Source organism: Centropristis striata, chromosome 6, assembly GCF_030273125.1.
Source record: "Centropristis striata isolate RG_2023a ecotype Rhode Island chromosome 6, C.striata_1.0, whole genome shotgun sequence".
Lineage (NCBI taxonomy): Eukaryota > Metazoa > Chordata > Actinopteri > Perciformes > Serranidae > Centropristis > Centropristis striata.
The window spans coordinates 20,232,002-20,253,468 of NC_081522.1; the positions used below are offsets into that span (position 1 = coordinate 20,232,002).

The following is a 21,467-nucleotide window of genomic DNA, read 5'->3' on the forward strand; positions in this document are numbered from 1 at the left end:
GTGTGTCCGGAGTCTTAGCTGGATTCAGAGCTGGAGATGCGCCATGGATGGAGAGCGGCGAGAGGCTGAGCGGGGAGGCATGTCTCTCCCCTCCAGAGACCACACAGGCTACTGGAGCTGAGTGTCTAGATTGGATGCAGGATTGCCTCGCAGTGCATTACGCTTTGATGCCGTAGGGTACGTTTCATTGCGTCTTGGAAAATGCATGTGATCGTTGCAGGCTGAGCCAACATGGTGAGCTATGACTTAATCCAACCAAAACCTGATCCTGCTTCTGTTGCCATTATCATTTGATGTGTGTGCAGGTGTTAGAGAAGCAGAAATGTCCTATTTTTCATGGAGGCAGGTTCCATCAGCTCAACAACCACTTCCCACCATGAGTGTCATTCCTCCTTCTGTCACTGTCATGCTCTCTGCAGGGGTTTCTAACTCACACACTTCTCCCATGAGATTACAGTGGCACAATGACCTCTATTTTTCCTCATCCCAGTGAGGATGACTGCTATCATCAGATGTACAGCCTCACTCTGCTGCTGCCGACTCCCAGTGTGAAGGGATGGGTGCCATATCATTGCCCCCGGGGGGTTACCGTAGGGTCAGACTTAGCCTGTGACAGCTCCATTACTCCTGGGAATGGGGGTCGATTCTGTTTGCGCTCTTTCAGATTTATCTCCTGCTGTGGCAGAGTCACGCTGGCTAAAGTGTGTCTTTACTGTGATTCGCAGACAGATCGGTGAAATGTTGTCGCTGTTGCGGCTGCATCTCTCTCCTCACTTGTATCATTTCTGCTGTTGGATGATTTGAGCGTTTGAGCGGGGGGGGGGGGGGGGGGGGGGGGGGGGGGATTGGTTGTTCCAACTTTTTCTGCCTTCATCTAACCTGTGTTTAAAACCTTTCAGGCAGTACAAGTGAAAAACACCAAAACCAAAAGGCAGGAAGAAATTATCTCAACAATTGGAACCAGAGGGGCTACCTACGCACATACACAACAGACTTTTTTTCTCGTGATAAAGGGCTGAGGCACATTACCAGCCAAAGGTCTACCCGCACAAGCACACACAAAGGACAACAAGCTGCCAAGAACGCCCGGCGAGTGAGACAAGAGTGTCCTGTCCTCCACACCTCTCAGCGATGATCCCTCGCTCTGCCTGCCTACAGCATCGATTCCCGAGTTTCCAGCAGCCGAACGCCCACATACCTTCTTGGTGAGATTTGAAACAGGCGATAAGAAAAATTTGAGTGAAAAAACTGAATCCTCCACGGGCCTCCCTGTTTAGCTATACCCACACTTTGCTCCTAACCACGCACGCATGCAAAGAGCACAAAATCAGAGGCGCTTAGAGATTTGGAATGCCTTTCATTTCTCTTTTCCAGAACTATCAGGCTTTCAACAAATGCCTCTCCAATCTGCACTCTTTTCTTCCCAATATCTCTGTGATCCACCCCATATCTGATGTTTAACATGACAGCAGTCTTTCATCAGAAAGTGGATGGAAATGCTCAGCTGAAATTTCCCAACTGTTGTGGATAACCTTGTCTCCTTGACTGCTTTTTCTATATCAGGGCTTGCTTGGCAACTCCTGCACCTTTATGCACCCTCCACTTTCTTTTAAAGACGCGATCCGTCAGTCAGATTATCTGTCAGTCAGCTTGTCACAAGGCAAAGCAGGTCTCACTAAAGTTATCTAAGGCAGGAATTTTGCCTGTGGAGGAAAGCCAGTGTTTCTATACACTCCATCTCATTTGAAGGAGCGAGGGAAAAAAACAGGCCCTTTATTCAGCCCTCCCTGCCTATAAGTGCAATAAGCAGGTGAAAAGAAATCTCATTTCACCCACTGGTATGCCAGCAGAGACAGCTAAATTTAATTCAGCAAACAACCAGCGCAGGGCACACTTTCTCTACTTCTCACTGGTATTGCACTGGCAACATCCAAGAACTTCTACCAAGTTATTGTGGTTTGGACAGTAATAACACAATGCAGACACACAATTATTTCATTTAAAGGAAGACTTTGACATCTTTGGAATGTGCTTATTCAGTTTCTTGCCAGGCGTTAGATGAGAAAATCAATACCATGATAAATCTACCCATCCTGGAACCAATCTGTCCTATGACAATTTAGCCTCTGGGCCAATGGGCCAGTATGTCTTTCTACACCGGGTTTCTAGTGTAGCTAGCAGATGTCTTGATAAAAAAATATTTGGGCCAAGACTTCCTCTTTTGTGTGCCAGTCGTTGATGTCTGATTGGCAACTTGAGATGCGAGAATGGAGTTGGTGATGAAAGATGACGTCTACGACTGGAAAAGCTATTAAAAAATGTGGACTTGTTGTCAGACAACAGCTAGTGGGTTCTGAGATTTCGGCATTTAAGCCAGTGATTTCCACCTCTTTTACTCTCCACATGGACTGTTTACCTGCATGAAACCAAAACCCACTCAAACGTGATGGTCAATGCTACTCGTACAATATGATATTGTAACGTGAGGGTTTGATGTGTGGTGGTTGGATCACTTTATAAGGAGAGACAGCAAGATGGAGACAGATGACTTTCTCAAACAGCCTTTATACTCAGTCACCAAACTTCAATACAACTTCACTTCCTGGTTTCTCACATCCCACCAGACTGAATCAACCAATCAGAAGCCAGTCCTAAACTGTCTTAAAGACGCAGCTGCAACATTCAACATGTAAATATGTAAATAATAAATGTGCAACATAAATACACAAACAGCCAATTGATGAAAATTATAACATTGTAAAAGCATCTTTTAGTAAATTAACTCAAATATAAATTATATTAACTTCTGAACCTTCTTAACCTTACAATATGTATGATATCTCATATTAGAGTGTTTGAGTGTTTTATTTAAGGTTGAGAATCAGTCAGAAGGTTGCTGTTTTAGGTTAACATTGTGAAACAGACAAAGATTATTGTTTTCGGTCCTACTCGTTACCGAGGCGATATAGAACGTCTCGTAGAACATGACATGACATTATGAATGAAGGTTACTTTACAAGCTGACTGAAAATTACAATGTGGACTTTCGGTTTCAAAGTAGACATGAACAGCAGTCTCTTGGATTAATGTTTTTTGCAACCTGGTCTCAAAGGAATCCGTGAAATAGCCACGGATTTGCTTAACTCAAAATCTGTGGAATAGCCACGGAATCACTCAAATTTCTGTGAAACTGACATGGATTTCGTTACAATGCAAGTTAATGACAGTCATATCCCGTGGCGATTCCAACATACAAAGTGATTATGTACATTCACTGAGTGAATATTTAGAAAATAAAACATATATTTCTCGCTAGAAATGTGATCAAAATCCAATTTTATGCAGAAACTAAGTCAAAATATTGATTTTGTCACTAAAAATGAGAGAACTGTCCGCCATGTTTTTTGTTCTGACCGCTGGGACCTTGAAAGTCACGTGACTTGGAACAAACCAATAGGAAAAAATATCCATGGACTAGCCACGGGATATGAAATCTGTGTCAGTTTCACGGAAATTTGAGTTATTCTGATTTTGAGTTAAGCGAATCCGTGGCTATTCCACGGATTCCTGTGAGACCTGGTTGGTTTTTTGACATGTATGTCCATCCACCCTTAACTTTTCTGTAGGTCGGTTCCGTAGGTATTAGTATGAACAGTGAATGAGAACAGCAACATAATTTCTGCTTTTAAACACTGAGAAAGCCCATGTTTATTAAGTGTTTATAAAAAATACCAATAGATATGTTTTTTTTTTTTTTTTTCCTAACATTTCTTGACTGTTAATGGGAGGTCGTGATTGAATTCATCGATGCTGACCCCAATCAGACTTAGTGTCTGAGTCTGTTTCATTGCTTATTATCCTTAAGCCCACAGAACTCTTGACCGGGCTCGCCTCAGTTCACTGTTCACTAAGCCATTTAGGGAGAAGAGGATCATCTGGCATAAATTTGTCTTGCCTGCAGACAATCCCATCGCTGACTGTTTTCTATGAAAACTCCACATCACAGAAGGAGCGGACCGTCCTTATAAACCAAAGCTTTCAGCTAACATTTACCCAGCCGTGGTGTTCCCACCCAGCTTGCCAATTTTTTTGCAAGACTTCATTTATTAAATTTAGGCGGGACGGGTTGCAAGCTGAGGTGCTTTGCTGCCGGCAGAGTGAGAGAAATCCGTTGAGTGACACACAGGATGATGAGAGGAAAGAAGAATGTGGGACATGAGGGATGAGAGAGGCGGAGAGAGAGAGATTACAGAGGAGAGGAGGAGAGGAAAAGCAGGAGGGAGAATGAGACAGTTTACACACGCCATCTGTGCATCAAAGGTGTGGCTGTGCTGGCTTGCTTTCACGACGCACGTCTGTGTGATTGTTTTTGAACGAGAGATCTCTTGAATATAGATGGTCTCATTTTCACTCCCCTGTCTGCCGAGATCTCCCTTTTTTTTTTATTTCATCTGCACATGAGCGAGCAAGTCGGCTCTGCTGTTGTGTTGTTGAACCCTGCTGTGTGTGCATAAAAAAAATCTGCTTCTGAGCACAGACTTGTAATTATCTGCTGTATGCATGGGGGTAGCTCAACGCCATGTAATGAAATTAAAACTTTTTCCCTGCTTTTAAAGTTTTCTCTTGGCAGCCATCAAGGCATTCATAGACGTCTCTTTTACTTCTTACATGCCAGAGGAGCCAATTACATGACTAAGAATTTTCTAGTCTAGCTCTCTTTTTGTTTGCAAGAAGACTTTTACAAAATGTTCCCTTATGATGCTTTACACCAACACATGAAAAAGCAGATAAATTAAATTTTGCTTGTAAACATCACACAATGAGCACAATCGCGCCGGGGGATTACAGAAAAACAGAATGATTACTTGTGATGCACCTTCTGCTCTCCAACAGTTTCATCACACTGGGGAGTTGAAGTTTTACAATCTGACAGAGAGCGAGTATCACAGCATCTCAGCCCCACGCCCACTAGTTTCTAAGTTATAGACTTCAAATCAAATCTACTGAAAGCCTTTGAGACTTCCAGAGGGAAGTCAGTTTTATTGAGAGCGTTTGATTGGTCCTGGTCTCGCTTGAATTGCCTCTCTGAAAATAACAGACATAAATTCCTGCGTGGCTGCGCTCCAACCAGACACCTCCACATGTCTGGGTAGCAAGCAGACCGCTATTAGGAAAGAAAAGCCCCAAGTGGCTTGTCTCCCTCCTGCCTCTAACATCGTATTTTTCATTTTTTATTTTTTGGACCCTAAAGGCCTCCCTTTGCAACCGTTTTTTTCCCCCAACACTTTTGCTGTGAAGCCAACCCATCAGCAGTGCTCTCTGGTGCATAATTGGTGCCATTAGCACGACGCATCACACACTCTCAAACACTGTGGCTGGACAGCAGCAATAGCGAGATACCCTGCTTTCTCTCTCTCTCTCCTTCTCTTCCTATCGCTCTTTATCCCACCAACTGTTTCACACTCACAGGGCTCACAGCCATCACATTTGTGGGAGTAATGGGCCTGGCAAATTACAGCAGATCGGGCCTCAGCAGGCTAAGCCCGGCAGCCACCAGGGAGCAGCGAGCAGACGTGCTGATTCCACAGAACATGGCCTCCTGATCGGACAGAAAGAGGTGCCCTGGGAGGAGGCCAAGGAGGGATCGTGTCAACATCCACTAGCTGTAATTTTGATTGTTGCATTGCAGTCAAAAATGGACAAGCTTGTGCGCATGTGCATGTGTATGTGTGAGAGAAAACTTAAGATAATCTCCAAATTGCGAGTCGAGTCACTCTTCTCGGTGTGTTCTGTAGAAGTTGTACGAGTCCAACTGAACACAAGAGACGCAGGGTAACAACTTGTCGAAACACAATTTCCTGGCTGATTTCATTTATTATTTTTCTAACTTTAGTTCTGCTCTGCCACCACGATGGTTTGCAGTTAAAGCTCGAACACACATGCAGCTCAGACAGAGACAGACATGCAGCTGAAACACGCCCTCCCACACACACAGATGGTCTGAGAGATGCCTCGACAATTAAGCCGATCCATTTAAAGTCTCTCACTGTAACAGGCCGAAGGAAGCCTGCTGCTGGATCTCGCTGCTCTCTGAGGCGTGCTGATTCCTCTGCGCTCCGTCGGGGCCTCCCGGGGGCCTTTCTGTGTGACCGAGCCCTTTCTTAATTACACCTGAGAGCGCCGAGCAGCTGCTCCTCTTCCACATCTGTGTCTCCATCAATCAAGACAGTGAAGGGGCGTATGGAAAGCTAACTGGCAAATATGGAATACTCTCTCTCCTTCCTTCTGTCTTTCACTCCTCTGCTTTGTCTGTGTAGAAACATGTCTGTTATTTATTTTTATTTTTTTAATCAAGCTGTCAGCTAGACTTTGGTATCAAATCTCACTGCTTTTTCCTCTGCCAACAGACATGGCTCACCTTGTCCTGTGAGTATTCATGTCGTCATAAAGTTATTTTCGAAAACAAAGCATGACCTTGTAGGCGGGTCGTCCAAATTCCTCCTCTTACTCATACCTATTGTGCTTGAGTCATGGCTCAGCTCTCTGAATATAACACTTTTCATAAAATTGGTTGATTTTGAGCTTATGTATTTTTAATACTTTGAATGCATTTTTTTTAAATAAAAGTGCCTAATCCCAGGGTTATAAAACTGTGGGCTGGGAGACAATGTTAGCATAGAACGGAAAAAACGAGAAAAGTTTTTTGCAAGACCTCAACATTGTGTTTATTTATCTCTTTGATAGAAACAATTCCAAAAGGCCAGATAATATAATAAAAGGGAAACTATTGGTAAAGTCTTTCACAAAGTCCACCTGTTCACTGCAGCTGCTGTGTCAGATATTGGCCCAACATCAAATTAAGAACAACGGTGGAATAAGATTTAGTATTTTATATATACCAGGCGAGCAAATATTTCCTAACAGAAACCATATTTCTTCTTTAGATGTATTGGCACTGCTGTGGAACATAAATATTTATCAGGGCTCCAAAAGGTTAAGTGTGTGGGAGTAATAGAATCTGGCAGCTGAAAATATAGCTGAAACAAAACATCTCCAGGTTGTGTTTCAAGATGGAAAGCTTAAAGAATAGTGCAAAAATGTTCAGTTCAATGAATAATCAATGTTTCAGCTGGTTACTGCATCACTGGTTGCATTAGTGCCCATTTTAACCCCTGCATGTCAAAAGTAATGTAGCACCACAGTACTAGGCCTACAGTTAGAGGCAATATGGATGATTCCAGATAGTGGGGACAGCTATCTATCTTCAACTATTTTGGAAATATGCTTATTCACTTTAATGTTATGAGTAAAATGAAAAAAATAATTCCACTATCATGTTTTTATGCTTAATATGAAGCTGTAGCCAGTTAAATTAATCTGTCTGCTCATGTTTCAACCTCTGGGTGCAGCTGTTCAAAGTTAAACCTTTTTAAGAAAAAAAGCACCACACTGTAATTAAGTAAACTTAATATATTTGATAAAATGTATTAAATATAAATGTGTCCTTGATTTTGAGGCAGTTGTTTAAGTAACTTTAATATAAAAATGTTTGAGATAGAATCTACCTATTCTGATCACATTGAATATAATCTTTATGTGTATGTAATTCTAAATCAAGATAATTTTAAATGAATCCAACACAATAGAATTAGTCCGTTTTTAATTGACAGGCACTTCCTGTTAAGTTGTTATTAACTCAACTTGTAACATAGTTAGATTTAATTAATAATATTGCGTGCAATCTGTTGCCTCAATTTTATTGAGTAGCTATTGTTTATCTTTTTTTACAGTGTATAATTTGTAGATAACACACATAAATGTGAGCCAGGAGGTGCAGCTCATTACGAACTGATGTTTGTTGTTGGCTGCGACCTCTAGTGACGGTAGTAAATATGACAGGAGCAGAGGACAATTTTAGAAGTCCAGCAGGTGGGAGGGGTGGTGGATGGGTCAAACAACGCGGGTATTTGACCCAGCAGACCAAAGGAAACCAAAAGTCAAGTCGTTGTTAATTTACCCAGTAAATTAACTTATATATGTGTCATTCCTGATGTTCTTCATTTTTTACGTCACCTACACGTAACAGCATCCAGTAGCTACACCTGGAAGTATTTTTTTAAATGCTGATCTGTACTAAACTTAACCACAGTTTCTGTTTTACAATGTTTAAAACAGCGACCGTCCTGTGTTAGATGAATGTTTCACAATATTAATTAATCTAAAATGTAGTGTGAAGTGCGAATCTCAACAGTTGCCAAATACAAAAAAAATTATTCTTGACTCTTGAGTATGAGCAAATAATAAAAATAACCATTTTGTAAAGGAGAATAAAGGTTCTTGTATGTTTTATTTAAGGCATCTTATTTTGACAGTCTTCTTGTAAGTTCTGTGGTGGATTCTCTTAACACACTGTGCCCTTATTTTGAAAGCTGCATGTGTTTAGCGACAGTAAGTAGCTTTTTGTGATTAAAACAACTTTAATTGTTAGCTAATATTAACCTTACGCCACTACATCAAGAAGTAGGAATGTTGCCAATATCATGATATGCATTTTTTTTAACCATAAAAAAATATACCGATATTATCGTGAACGATGCGATATGGCACACCCCTAAATATTCATATTTTGTAAGATGAGGATAATTTGGGCCAAAACTTTTCTTTCATACACTGGCTGTTGTTTACAGTATGTTTAGCAATTTGAGAATGAAGATTTTAATTGGAGATGAGAGACAATTGCTGCTAATGCATTCTTGCTCTCCACATAGATTGTTTACCTACATGCAACCACAGCCCACTCAACAAAATCTGTCTGAGCACCTCTAAAACCCTCCATTTAACATGTTATATTGTTTGTCAAATCCATATATTTCAACTAAAGCGTAAAAACGTCACTTTGTGGTTTTGTGTTTCCAGTCTTTGTGCTAAGCTTAGTTAGCCGGCTGTAGGCTGCAGCTTCATATTTGTCTTGCAACCGTGACTGTGGTATCAATTCTTGAATCTCGCTCTTGGCAAGAAAGAAGCTAAATTCTCATAATGTCAAACTATTCTATTCATACATTTGTCTACTTGTGACATAAAATGTCCAAAGACTTTTCTAATTCTTCCATTCCGTTCTCCTTCCAGATAGAAATGCCACAATGAAACTACTACTGCGTCAACTATTGAAATTGATTGTCTATATAAAGGCTGAGGAAAGACTTTAAACACCTGATGAAATTATTTTATAAACCCCTCCATTTTATTATGTCGTAAAGATCCATTATTTAAGGTTCAATAAATGAAAGCCTTTTGGCTATAAAATGTAAATGCTATCTACATGTAAAACTGCAAAGAAAATTTATTGATCAGCTTAACAACCTGCAGCTATCTGAGACAGATAAACATACAGCAGGTTGGGATAGTGCTTTGGAGAGAATGTAAATGTCACACTTTTGTGTGTGTGTGTGTGTGTGTGTGTGTGTGCATATATATATAAATATATATATATATAGTATGTAGAGTAGACTTTGTCAGTGGCTGTGCTGCCGAGGAGCTCAGGGTCTCCTTTCAGCAGCTAAACAACCTCTGACTGCTGCATATTAACTCTAAACAGGTTATCGATTCGATGGATAATCGCAGTCTAATGAGACGAGCTTCTGTTCTCTCAGTTTGGAAGTTCTTCCAGCTGAACAAATAAGATTACAAGATGACGAACCATTTTCAATGTCATAGTTTGAATGAAACTATGAAGTTTTTATTCAATTTCATGACACTCTCTGTGGCACACATTTTGTTAAAATACAAACAGCACACCCCACTTTATATTATAATGTATAATAAAATGCACAGTTGAATCAATATGAGCACTGTCAGCTAGGCAATAACACATACAATCACTTTATACTTTTACTGTATCACATTTTGTGTTTGGCAAACATAAACTGTGATATTGGATCAATAGTGATGTTCCACCTGCAGCAGCGTGCTGCTAAACTTGCTTAGTACTCAGGAGCTACAACAGATATTGATTCAATATTGCAGTTTATGTTTGCAGTGTTGGATAAGACAGCCTAAGGTGTATATGTTGATCAGAGAGATGACAGCTTGCACACAGACATGTAAGATACATAAACGTGCATCTGTCAACTGTACTGTTTGTTTGTCCCTCCTGCTGTACATAGTTAAATAACACATCCCAGCCTTTTGGAAACATTGAGAAGAAGTGGGGACATCTTGTGTATGTACCTTTGATTTTCTATGGTTGTATATGTAGCCAAAAGGCCTGGTTTACTGTGAATTATTGTGGAACACATCTAAAACACATTTTTTATGGTTATTGAATAATATCTGATATAAGAAACATTGTTTGAAGCAGAAAAAGTGCAGGACCAGTTTGGTTTACTGCTATTTCGTTGTTGACCTTTTGCAAAAAAATGATGACAGTCAATAATTCTTCCTTGGGAAAAGGTTAGCATTTCTTCTTTAAAGTAGCACCAATCAATATTTCGAGACCGTCCAACCCTAAATTCAAGCACATCTGTAATTTGTCCAGCAGCTTAAAATTAACCCATATTTACATTTGTAGTTAACGGCACCCTCTGGTGGCCATAATAATTATGAAAGACGTCAAGTGGAAGTGATGTCACAAAAGGTAAAAGCAAAAATGAAAGTAAGGATTTGGAGTATAAAGAACGACAAGGTCCACGTTAGCTTTGAAACTGCTTCACTTCTGGCACTTATGTCAATTTGTTTAACTTTAAAATTACTTTTACAATAACTTTTTTACCCTAACTGCCCACAACTAAACTGCAGACAGACACATTTAGCTGCTAGCTAAACATAATATAGCGTTTAGCACAGGCGGCAATCTCCGTGTCTGAGCATGGAGGCAAACCAGGAAGTGCCTTAAGCTGCATTCTACCGAAAATTCCAGCAGGGGGTGCTAAGTTTGACTGCCAAAAAAATTTGCCCATTCATTTCAGTGCAAAATGTAAAAATTCTCACTTGATTTATTACCTCAGAAAAAAATTTCAGGACAACACTATGGTCTCAATCGCGAGTAAAAAAATTTTCTTCAAGACAATTTGATGTCAATAGTTTTAATAATGGCCCCATATAGAGGAAAATAGAAGATAAAGAATCGTATGATTTGGGGCGTGGCTACCTTTGATTGACAGGTCACTGACAAGGCGAGCCGTCACCAGGAGAGAAGCACAGCAATGCGTATCCACGGTAACGTGTCAATAAAGTTATATATAACGTTATATAGATAGAAAAGAGGACGTTTAGCGGTTTGGTCTCATAACTTTGACCCTTTCACTGTATTTTCACTTAATGACAGTTTATTTGAACGTTTTGTTCAGTTAAAATGTCTTGTTCAGCGTTTGGTTGGACTAACAGACACTCCAAGGAGTCGCTGCTCGGTTTTCTGAGGTCAGTAACATACATTTTTTTTTTTATTTTGCCAAAACCAACATCCCAGTTAATGCTCCAATTAATGCTAACATGAATTAGCAGCAGCTTCTCTCAGTCAGGTTGAGGTGTAGAGAGGCTGTAGTCAGTGATCAGATCCCTCTCCTCCTCCACAGTCCAGATATGGTCTGCTCCGCGTATCGGAAACAAGATGGTGACGAGTATAACGCTGAACTCGAGGCTTCCAACGGGCCACAAACCAATGGGTGAAGTCACGGTGACTACGTCCAATATTTATATACAGTCTATGGTTTAGCAGCTAAAGACATTTCCCTCAAGAGTTGGTGAAGAGCAAAACAGAGCTAAAAGTAGAGTAAATATTTATCTAAAACCGGGGTAGGCAACCTGCGGCTCAGGAGCCTCATGAACCCCTTCAGGCTGTCTGCAGTGGCTCCCATTGGCTGTGACCAAAAAATTGATTACAGCTGCTATTTCTCAACATTTTACAGTTAATTTTATCGGTGTAAGCCAAAATATATTTATATACTTCAGTTGTAAAAGAAAATGTGTATCTTATTAACAGCATTATTATTATTATTATTATTATTATTATTTTTTTTTTTTTTCCATTTTAAAAAAAATAACATTTTAGACAATTAAAATCTGCCTCATAGCCTATGAAAGTCTAGTTTTGAGTTTCCCTCGCTAGGCTAGCTTTCGATTCCAGATCTCCTGAGATATTTCTTTGATGTGCAGCGTCTCATTTGCACTGGGTCCTCATTGCATTCTGACAAAAACTAATAAATGCTCCTTGTGACCTATCGGTATTGTTGGTAGGCTAATTAAGAATTAGCAGGCTGTCAAAATAAGGTTTGCGGCTCCATTCCAACATTTTAAAAACATTTTTTGCCAACAATGACTTTTCTGTTAGTAAAGGTTGCCGACCCCCTGGACATGCGCTAAAGGCAACTTTTTGCTAACACGCCATAACAACTTTATGAGGTCATAGTAAATTAATGTTATGTTTATAGCTTGTTGCACTGGGAAAAAAATCAATTGATAGAAAAAGTTATAGAGGTACTAAGAAATATTAACTAAAAAAGTCAGCCGGCAGTTATATTCATTAGTTTAATATGCAGTGTGTGTCACAGTGAAATTACTTTCTGTCTGGATTCTTTTGACACTTGAACTTCAGTTACTTTTTGGCAGTTATGCTCTGCCTTATTGGCACCAAACAATCTGTTGACAGGAGAGCAGGCTGACTGGTTTTTAGTCATCATTTTCTGTCACATAACAGACATGCCACATTTTTAGGACGTGTTCCAAACACCATATCATCTGTTCACACTGAACTGGCTGCACTGATAGACATTGCAACAGCATTGACATTTTTTTTCTTTTTTAAAATGAAAGACTGTGGATATCTTCAGTCACAAGACAAAATTAGATTTTGAAAGAGGAAACTGCATTTATCAGATTCTACTGTATAAGATCCAGTGTTAGCACCGATAGAAAAGGGGTCAAGACAGCATCAACATGAACCCGAAAGTATAAATATGACCGATTTAAAATCACCAAGTGGTGATTTATGGATAGATTTAATAGCACGGTTAATGTCCTCTGGATATAAAATGCCTTGGAGCTACTTTACAAAAGCTGTTAAGCTGCATTTTCATCAGTTAACCTCTGAGTACAACCAGAATCCACGTTCAATCTAATGTCATTGGCGTTTGGTCCAGAGTGAGAGGCTGTTCCTCCCTGCTGATTTGAGGCATTTGCCCTCCTCCTTAGTAGAATCACTGCCACGATTGCTCCAACCACCAGCAGCCCCACCAGTACGCCCGCCACAATGTAGCCGGTAACATTATCGGCTGGCGGATCAGCTGTGGGGCCAGTTTGATCGTTTCTGGTCCCAGGATCCAAGGTCCCAGGATCCAAGGTCCCAGGATCCAAGGGCACAGAATCCAAGGGCACAGGATCCAAGGTCACAGGAGCCTTACCTTCATCTAATTTCTTGATGGGGATCAAAATTGAATCAGTTTTAAAGATGCAACTGTATGTGTCTTCCCAGAAATTGCCGTCAATGAGTTCATCGTCCCCAGTATGTCCCTCATTATAATCAGCGTCGTAATCGTAATCCTCTTCCAGGGGATCAGTGGATTCCCCTAAAACAACACAAGAGTACTTGGCTCGATCTTTCATTTCCAGGTGGGAGATCGTCAGCAAGGAGCCATCCTCAGAGACAGTCAGTCTGCCTCTCAGATTCTGTGGGATGGGCCCATTCTTGTGCTTTGAGTCATGGATAAGTTCATAGTCCCCTGATAATTGTTGGCGGTGCCACTGCACCCTTTGGGATACATTTTTGCCATCGTCACAATACAGCGAAACACTATGGCCTTCAGTAACTTGTTTTAGTTTAGGATCCTTTTTGGGGCAAAGAACCAGCAAGTACTGCACTTCAAGAGACGATGAGATGCATGAATAGTCCCCACTATGTTCCTCAGAGAAGACAGGAATAACCAATGAGAAGTCTTCAGATTTGGGACCGACTGATATGAACACCCCCTCTTTGGTACCATTGATACTCCCCATTGGTGTCTCCCATTGCTGGTTTTCACCATCAGCAGGGCATTTGAGTTCAACCATTTCTCCTGGTGAGGCAAAAAACTCCCTGTTCTCACTGCGGTCTGCTGGGTGCATGTTCTGAAAACTGAAACAATGCTTACCTTTGCTCACCAGGCAGTAAAATTGCTGGTTATTCTTTAACATGCTCTTGTGAACCAAGAGCAACACACCGTTGTTTCTGACCTCCACGAAACCCTTCAGATCGTCCACCAGAGGGTCCAGAGACACACTGCTATCCAGGAAGAGTGTCGGGCTGTAAGTCGGATGCATTTCATAGTACCAGCGCATAGAGGTTCCAGCCAAACCAGCGCCAGCGGTTTTGCACAGAAGCTCAGCCCCTCCATCATCTTCGTTCACGATCTCTTCAGATTGAACCTCCTCGTCGCACATAAAGAGCTGATTTGTGTGCTGATTGACTAATGTCTGGTTCTGCCAGCATTCCCTCCTGTAAATCCCAGAGTCCTTGTGTGTGAGATGGGTGATCTGGAGCCCGAGCAGTTGCTGATGTTTGCTGATGCTGATGCGGCCCTGGAAGTCCACAGGAGGTGTAACGGGCATACTGGAGTTTCCAAGCAGCTGGTCTCCCTCCGGAGCACATCTATATACAACAATATAATCCGCTCCGAAGCAGTATCCCATCTCGATCACGCTGTCCTCTGCTCTGAACACCGGCTCTGCCTCCTCACTGTGGACCTGCTGGAGGAGGAGAAGAAGCAGAAACTCTAGAAACCTGTTGGAGGTCATGTTGTCTGTGTGTCCCGGGCCATGTGTTTGTCACACTTACACTAAGCCTGTTGTAAGTATTCACTTTGGTTTGTCACTTAAGGCCCGCCTCCAGCTAATATCAGTTTCCTCCCTCCTTCACATTCTTCCACGGACCAACACATACACACTCTCACTCTCAGAGTGGCACACACACAGACACACTGGTTTGCAGACACACACCCACACAGGTGAAGGGACTCCGAGTGACAGGAGTGGGTGGAAAGTAATTAAAGTCATTAGAGTCTTTATAAAATTGTGACATATCTGAGACAATCAATACAACTAAACAAAAGCCAAGAGACAACATAAAAAATAGTTATGCTCCTGGTTGCACATTAACTGTGTTGGTGGACAGGTTTTAGTTTAGCTAAAGGTGCGGTCGATCAGCGTGCAAGGTGGCTTGACAGCAGTTAACAGGGAGTGTTTATGGGAAATTGTGTTTCCGCAGGAATATAGCAAACAAGCACTATTTGCAAAGTGTTTCTGTACCAACATGCTCTTAACAGTCAGTACATCTAATCTGAACTAAATCTAGTACAGATCAGGTGAACTGTGACTGTTTTTATTTGGGGCATTGACAAAGGAGTAATTGTGCTGTTTATAAGCTGGAAGAATGTTTGTCATCTGGTGTAATATCATGCAAAAGTTGAGCAATATGATAAAATCAAAGTTGTAAAATCAAAAGTCAAAAGTCCCCTTAAGTCAAATAATACTCAGTATTAAAATATTTGTGGTCATTGTTGCTTAAACTCGTGGCCTCATAATTTTGCACATTTTTTTTTTTTGTTAATGTGTAATCTGTTTTTTAAACACACAAAATAGCAAGGAGGTTGAACTGATGCTAAACAGCTTAATTTGTGAGTTAATAAGATCAGTTGCTTGCAGAATGTTCTGCCCAATAAGTTAATATTTCACAACACATCAAATATTGACTTAGATCTACAATAAAACAACTGGATGTAGCTATTGTCATACTACTTGACTCCTTCACCCTATGAGGTCTTGTGTAATGGCTCTTTACAAGCTAATAAGTGGCACAAGATATCTTTACTACCCTAAAATCAATACATTTCTTCCCAGTGTTGCATTCAAGGTCAAGTACCTCTACTTCTAAACTGCACATTCAGGAAATTGCAAGATAAAAAACTGTGGTAGACAATGGAAGGCAGAGTTCCTCTTCACACAACAAAACACTGGAAACAACAATTCATCTCTTTGTGTGTTTTCAAGGCTGCTTTATCAGGAAAATAGTCCTTGATAAAGCAATCTCTTTATCGCTTGGTTTCGGTTTCTCAGGTTGGAAATGCCCCGAAAAATACCTTACTGTTATATGACAGAGGAAAAGCACACGGCCTGGAAAACCCCCGGGCTTTAGCCACCAGTGTGTGTTTGTGTAACAAGCTCAAAGGTGAATGGATCCACCCTCGTGAGGTGGACAATAACAACAAATTTTCGGAAATTCCTCTGGACAAAATTTCCTTTTTGGTGACTCATATTTTACTTCTTAACTCTAAAAAACGGCTCCCAGTGTGTGAGCATCTGCAATGGGTCTGACAGCCTGTGCCACAATTTGGCCATTGGCAATTTGGAAAAGCTTCTCCTTTTCTCTTCCTATTCATTGCATTTGTTTATATCTGTGTGCCAATATGTAATCCAAAACTTTCCACATTGTCTAATGTTAATGCTATTGTTGTCTGAGTTGTGGTGTCTGTCCTGTAACCTGGTTACAGTTGATGCTTTTAATTTGCCTTTTAAATAAACACAACAAAGTCACCATGAGTATGAAGCATTATGTCCAACAATACCTCGGTTAAGTCATGGTCACCTAACACACACACACACACACATATATAAATATATATGTATATATATATATATATATATATATATATATATATATATATATATATATAAATGCTCTTCTTTGTTATTTTTTTTCTCTTCTTCTCTTCTTTTCTTCTTTAACATATAGCACTCCTCTTGCAATGCCAGTTGGCTCTTAAAGTTATGTACTTACTTACTGTGATTCCTGTGGTCTATGTCTAGTACCATCAGGTTAAATGCACTTATTGTAAGTCGCTTTGGACAAAAGCGTCAGCTAAATGACATGTAATGTGATGTAATGTCTTGCGAAATTATACATCCTACACCATATACTTATCAGTTGTGCTTTATAGGAATTCAATCCCATTCTCAAACAGATCTGGGAACTTGGATTAAAGGATTTTGTACACTGCTGGTATCTTATGACACTGGGTTTGGTCTGTCTGTCTCGCCCGCTGACAGTTTCAGTGCTGTTGCTTCTATTGGCATCTTTTTTATTTAGATAAAAACAATTCTGGTTGTGTTTTAAGTTCCTCATTCCTGCAGAAACAACAGGAGCACTGTAGCAAGAAAGGGAAGGTACCGATTGCATGACTTCACTCAAACCTTTGAAACAAGAAAGTGAAACATTTAACAGGTTGACTGCAAAGAGAAGAAGAGTGGATTACACTGTTTGCTCAGCAGGCCCACATGTTTTTTTATGCTTCCACTGTAAAGAAAGTTGTTTCCCATGAAACATATGCAAGATGAAATCTATGTTCCTGTTTTCTGAGTTTGTGCTTGAACACGATCCGTAATAATTTTCAGTGCACTCTGATGACCAGCTCGCTCCCCTCAACATATTGGGTATTAAAAAAGAAAGAGTGTACCAACCTGTTTTTCCTTTGAGGCATATCATCTGTTTACTAGTACATAAACTATAATGAACCCAGCTACCCACTCAGCAGCAGCAGTTTCCGTGCTGCTGAGGGAACAGCTTGCAGAGCTGGTGATCAAGCATCATGATTAAGCACCAACTGCGAGAAAACTCTCTGTGTGTTCAGTCCAATTCAGCCCAGCGCTGATTACACTCATCAGGGCCCCGTATGCTGCAGGGTTTGGAGGCACACCAACTGCTGTTTGAGATACAGACTTTTGCCAAAATGATTTAATTTCTGGACATATGGGCTGCAGTAAAAGAGCAGAGCTTTGGAAAGAGGAATGAAATAAGGCATTGGGAGTATAAAATCAACACATTTTTAAATTCTTTGATGATGTAATTAAAAAAAAAAATCAAAATTATTTCAGGGTCAAATTTGAATTTATTAGGCGTCAGTAGTGCTGCGTTGCAGTACCAGGCACCGCCTCTATATGGCGCTGTGGTGCATACAATGTCCCAGAGTAATAGTAGAAGAAGAAGAAACCGTTCCATAACAAAACGTCACATCCTCTGACCGCTGCTAAAGGTAACTGATTTCCTCACAAAAATACCAAGACAAACTAAACTCTCAACATATATACAGACGTTTGTCAACAGTTACGGATAGTAACCGTGGAAAGTCACGGTGATAAATTATGTGATACACCGTCACGGCGCTCTTGTCTGTACGAGCAGTTAGCTAGTTAGCAAGCTAACTACCTGGCATGTTTCTAAAAATAAAATGCTGGCATTGATTCAAAAAGACTTTTATTTTGAAATCACCTGGAAAACTGTTGACATGTAACTACTGTCAGCGTGAAAATAATCCGAGTTAAATTGTACTTTATTAGGTGTTTGAATCAGTTAGCTGATTGTGATTGTTTATTGACTCGATGGTTCGATATATCGAGTCCTATCGACGAGTTAGCTCACGCTCTTCCACTATCTCCTTAAACACATCTGGTACCAGCTGTGCGGAATAACCATTATCTACTGTTAAGAATCCGTTTTTATGTAGGCAGGGCTGTGATGAGAGACATAAAATAGCAAAGAAGGTAAACAACCGGGTACCATCCGAATCAAAGCAGGGAGATTCAATGAGAAAATGTTATTACTTCACTAAAACAGCATGTCAGTTTAAAAATAGTACTAGTAGAGGTTCATATACTGCAGTATCACGACTGTGTTTGTCTACTTTCACTTTTCTTGACTGTGTGACTAAGTGACCAATCAATTTAAAAGCTTAATGGTTAATGTTGTACTGCATGGTAACCATGGAACAGTAGGGATGGGCAATATGGACAAAATCATAATATAATATAGGTAATTTTGTAGCTTAATAAAGATGTAGGCTACATCAAGATATAACATATTTCTGGTAATTAAATAAGTAATTAGATATATCAATACAAATACAAATATATATTTTACTTTTTTTACCCTTTTATTTGTCTTTTTTATTTTTATCTCTAACTCTGTTTTGGATTGAGTTTTTATTACTATTTTAATATTTTATTGTTTTACTGTTTTTAGTATTTTATTGTTTCATTGTTTTTATTTATACCTATTTGTGTGTGATTTATTCTATTTTAATAACTGTACAGCACTTTGGTCAACTGAGGTTGTTTTTAAATGTGCTCTATAAATAAACTTTGACTTGATATATAATATTGTTTTGACACTCTGTTGAAACGTCATGTTTTTTGAAAATTTTGAATAGCTTAACTTCCCATGAAAAGTTTCTGGAAATTTATCGAGAATTGTTACTTCAGAAGATGATGCCAGTATGAATGAACCTTTATTGTCATTGCAAAGAGTACAAGTATTTATAGTAAGAAGTTATGTTTGCCACCTGCTTGATTGTCACCTCCTAAAGTTCTTTCTTCTCTTGCTCCTTAAGGTGATCTGCCTCAGGACTTTGCATAAATGTTGCGCTTGATCGCAACATCCCTGTGCCTCCGGTGCCAACGTGCCACGGTTCTGCCTTTACACCTGAGACCATGTGCAACACTGAATTCAGCAGAGAACCAGCAGACCGTGCAGGCTCTCTATGATCTCTCTGTGGACATCCAGAAGGTCCGGAAACTTAAGGGCTGGGTCCTGCATCAGAGCCCAGCCTATGCTAATGAGGTAGCTGACCTGCTGAAGGACATGGGAGCCTCTGGCTCCATCATCTCCCGGATCCTAGCGATGCACCCAGAGGCGATCCTCTGTCACCCAGAGCAGATGCAGGCTCAGAGGGAGCTGTGGATGTCTGTGTGTCCAAAACAAAGAGAGCTGGTTGGTATCATTGAGAAATTCCCAGCCTCTTTCTTCACCTCGTCCAGTCACCATGACAACCAGCGGAACAACATTGCTTATTTCCAGAGTTTAAACCTCAACAAGCGAATCATCACTAAGCTCATGGCCAGCGCTCCCCAGAGCTTCAGGCGGCCAGTAGAGCAGAACGAGGTGATGGTGCGCACCCTCCAGCAGGCCTACCAGGAGCTCGGGGGTGAAGAGGCCAATATGAAGATCTGGCTTCAAAAGCTGCTGAGTCAGAACCCGTTTGTTCTCCTCAAGCCCCCTGAGGTGCTGAAGCAGAACCTGCTGTTCCTGAGAGACAAGGGCTTCAGCACGGCCGAGCTCCTCCGCCTCCTCTCTAAACTCAGGGGCTTTGTCACCGAGCTGAACCCGGAGAGCATGCGCCGCACCCTGGCGTACTCCCAGGACACCATGGGCTGTTCTGAGGCAGAGCTACGGGACATCATCATCAACTGCCCGGCTCTACTTTACTACCCTGACGTTATTCTGGCCGAGCGCTTTAAGGGCCTCCTCAGTGCTGGGATCAGCATGTCTCAAATCATAGAGACTCCCACAGTTTTGGAGCTGACCACGCAGATAGTGAATTATCGCATAGAGCGACTGAGGATGCTTGGTTATGATGTAAGGACAGGAAGTCTGGAGGCTCTAAATGGCACTAAGAAGGACTTTGAGATTAGCTGTGGAAAACTACAGCTACGTAGAGAAAGACCAATCTTTAACCCTGTTGCCCCTTTAAGAGGAGACGACTGACAAAAAAAAAGCTGTAACTGAATGTCTACAACCCTAATTTATGTAATTAATGTTGGGACGCTGCAAAAATGTAATAAAAACAGAATGCAATGATTTGCAAATCCTTTTTGACGTACATTCAATTGATTAAAATACAAGATACAGACCAGATATGTAATGTTGAACGGATAAACCTTTGTTTTTTTGTAAATGTATACATTCATTCTGGAGTCCAATTTTTTTATTTTAATTTTCAGATTAAAGTGTTTTAAGTTTAAAGGTGCACTAATTTCAAGCATTTAATAATCAGATATATGTGTTTATATCTGTGTTGGACAAATAACAACAATGCCATTGAACTTGACAGTTAAGAATCCTGCGAGTGCAAACTGAGCCAACGACAGAAAATAATCTCAAAATGCAAAATTTATTGTGTGCAAAGACAAAGTTTTTCTTCATGTGCTCCAAACTGTGACGGATCACACACCGTCAAAGTTTCAGTGAAAATTATTTCACAAACTCTCTTTGTGCTGCCAAGATCGCCAACCTTGTGGAAAGAAAAAGTAATCAAAATCCAATTAACAAACTATGTGTGAGTCATGTGACAATGAGCCTCGATTTTCCTCTGAGAGATAGTGTGAATCTTAACAAATGCATCAAATTCAAAATTTTCACTTGTAGTTCAGACCAAAGAAAACAGACTATTTCTCAACAAGTCTGATGGCATTAAAAATGAAAAGCAGCACACTTTTCTTGCAGGTGTAAATTCATGTTGTAAGAATTGAGGATGGTTATATGTGACATTTTAAAGTGAGACAAAATGCAACGGCATCTAAATATGTCACGCTTTTAGGGAAGATGTAGTCCCTGGCGAAATAAAGAATTTATTACAGCTTATTTCCAAGTCACCTCATTACAATAACTTTCC

General features: G+C 40.5%; 1 protein-coding gene across 4 annotated transcripts; it reads left to right on the forward strand.

Annotated features, from left to right (window-relative positions):
- Positions 1–87: 87 nt before the first annotated feature.
- On the forward strand, positions 88–20,653 carry mterf2 (mitochondrial transcription termination factor 2). Of its 4 annotated transcripts, none has more exons than XM_059334745.1 (2): positions 88–177; positions 19,407–20,653. In XM_059334745.1, exon 2 carries the CDS (start codon positions 19,433–19,435, stop codon positions 20,558–20,560), a length of 1,128 nt encoding a protein of 375 aa, XP_059190728.1. In that variant the 5' UTR covers positions 88–177; positions 19,407–19,432; the 3' UTR covers positions 20,561–20,653. The 4 variants fall into 4 exon arrangements, with proteins under 4 accessions (XP_059190728.1, XP_059190729.1, XP_059190727.1 ...); XM_059334746.1 differs by lacking the exon at positions 88–177 and adding an exon at positions 212–234; XM_059334744.1 differs by lacking the exon at positions 88–177 and adding an exon at positions 17,996–18,053.
- The last annotated feature ends 814 nt before the right edge of the window (positions 20,654–21,467 follow it).

Coding starts and splice junctions, on each gene's coding strand:
- mterf2 (XM_059334745.1), top strand. CDS start 19,433: ATGTTGCGCTTGATCGCAACATCCCTGTGCCTCCGGTGCCAACGTGCC.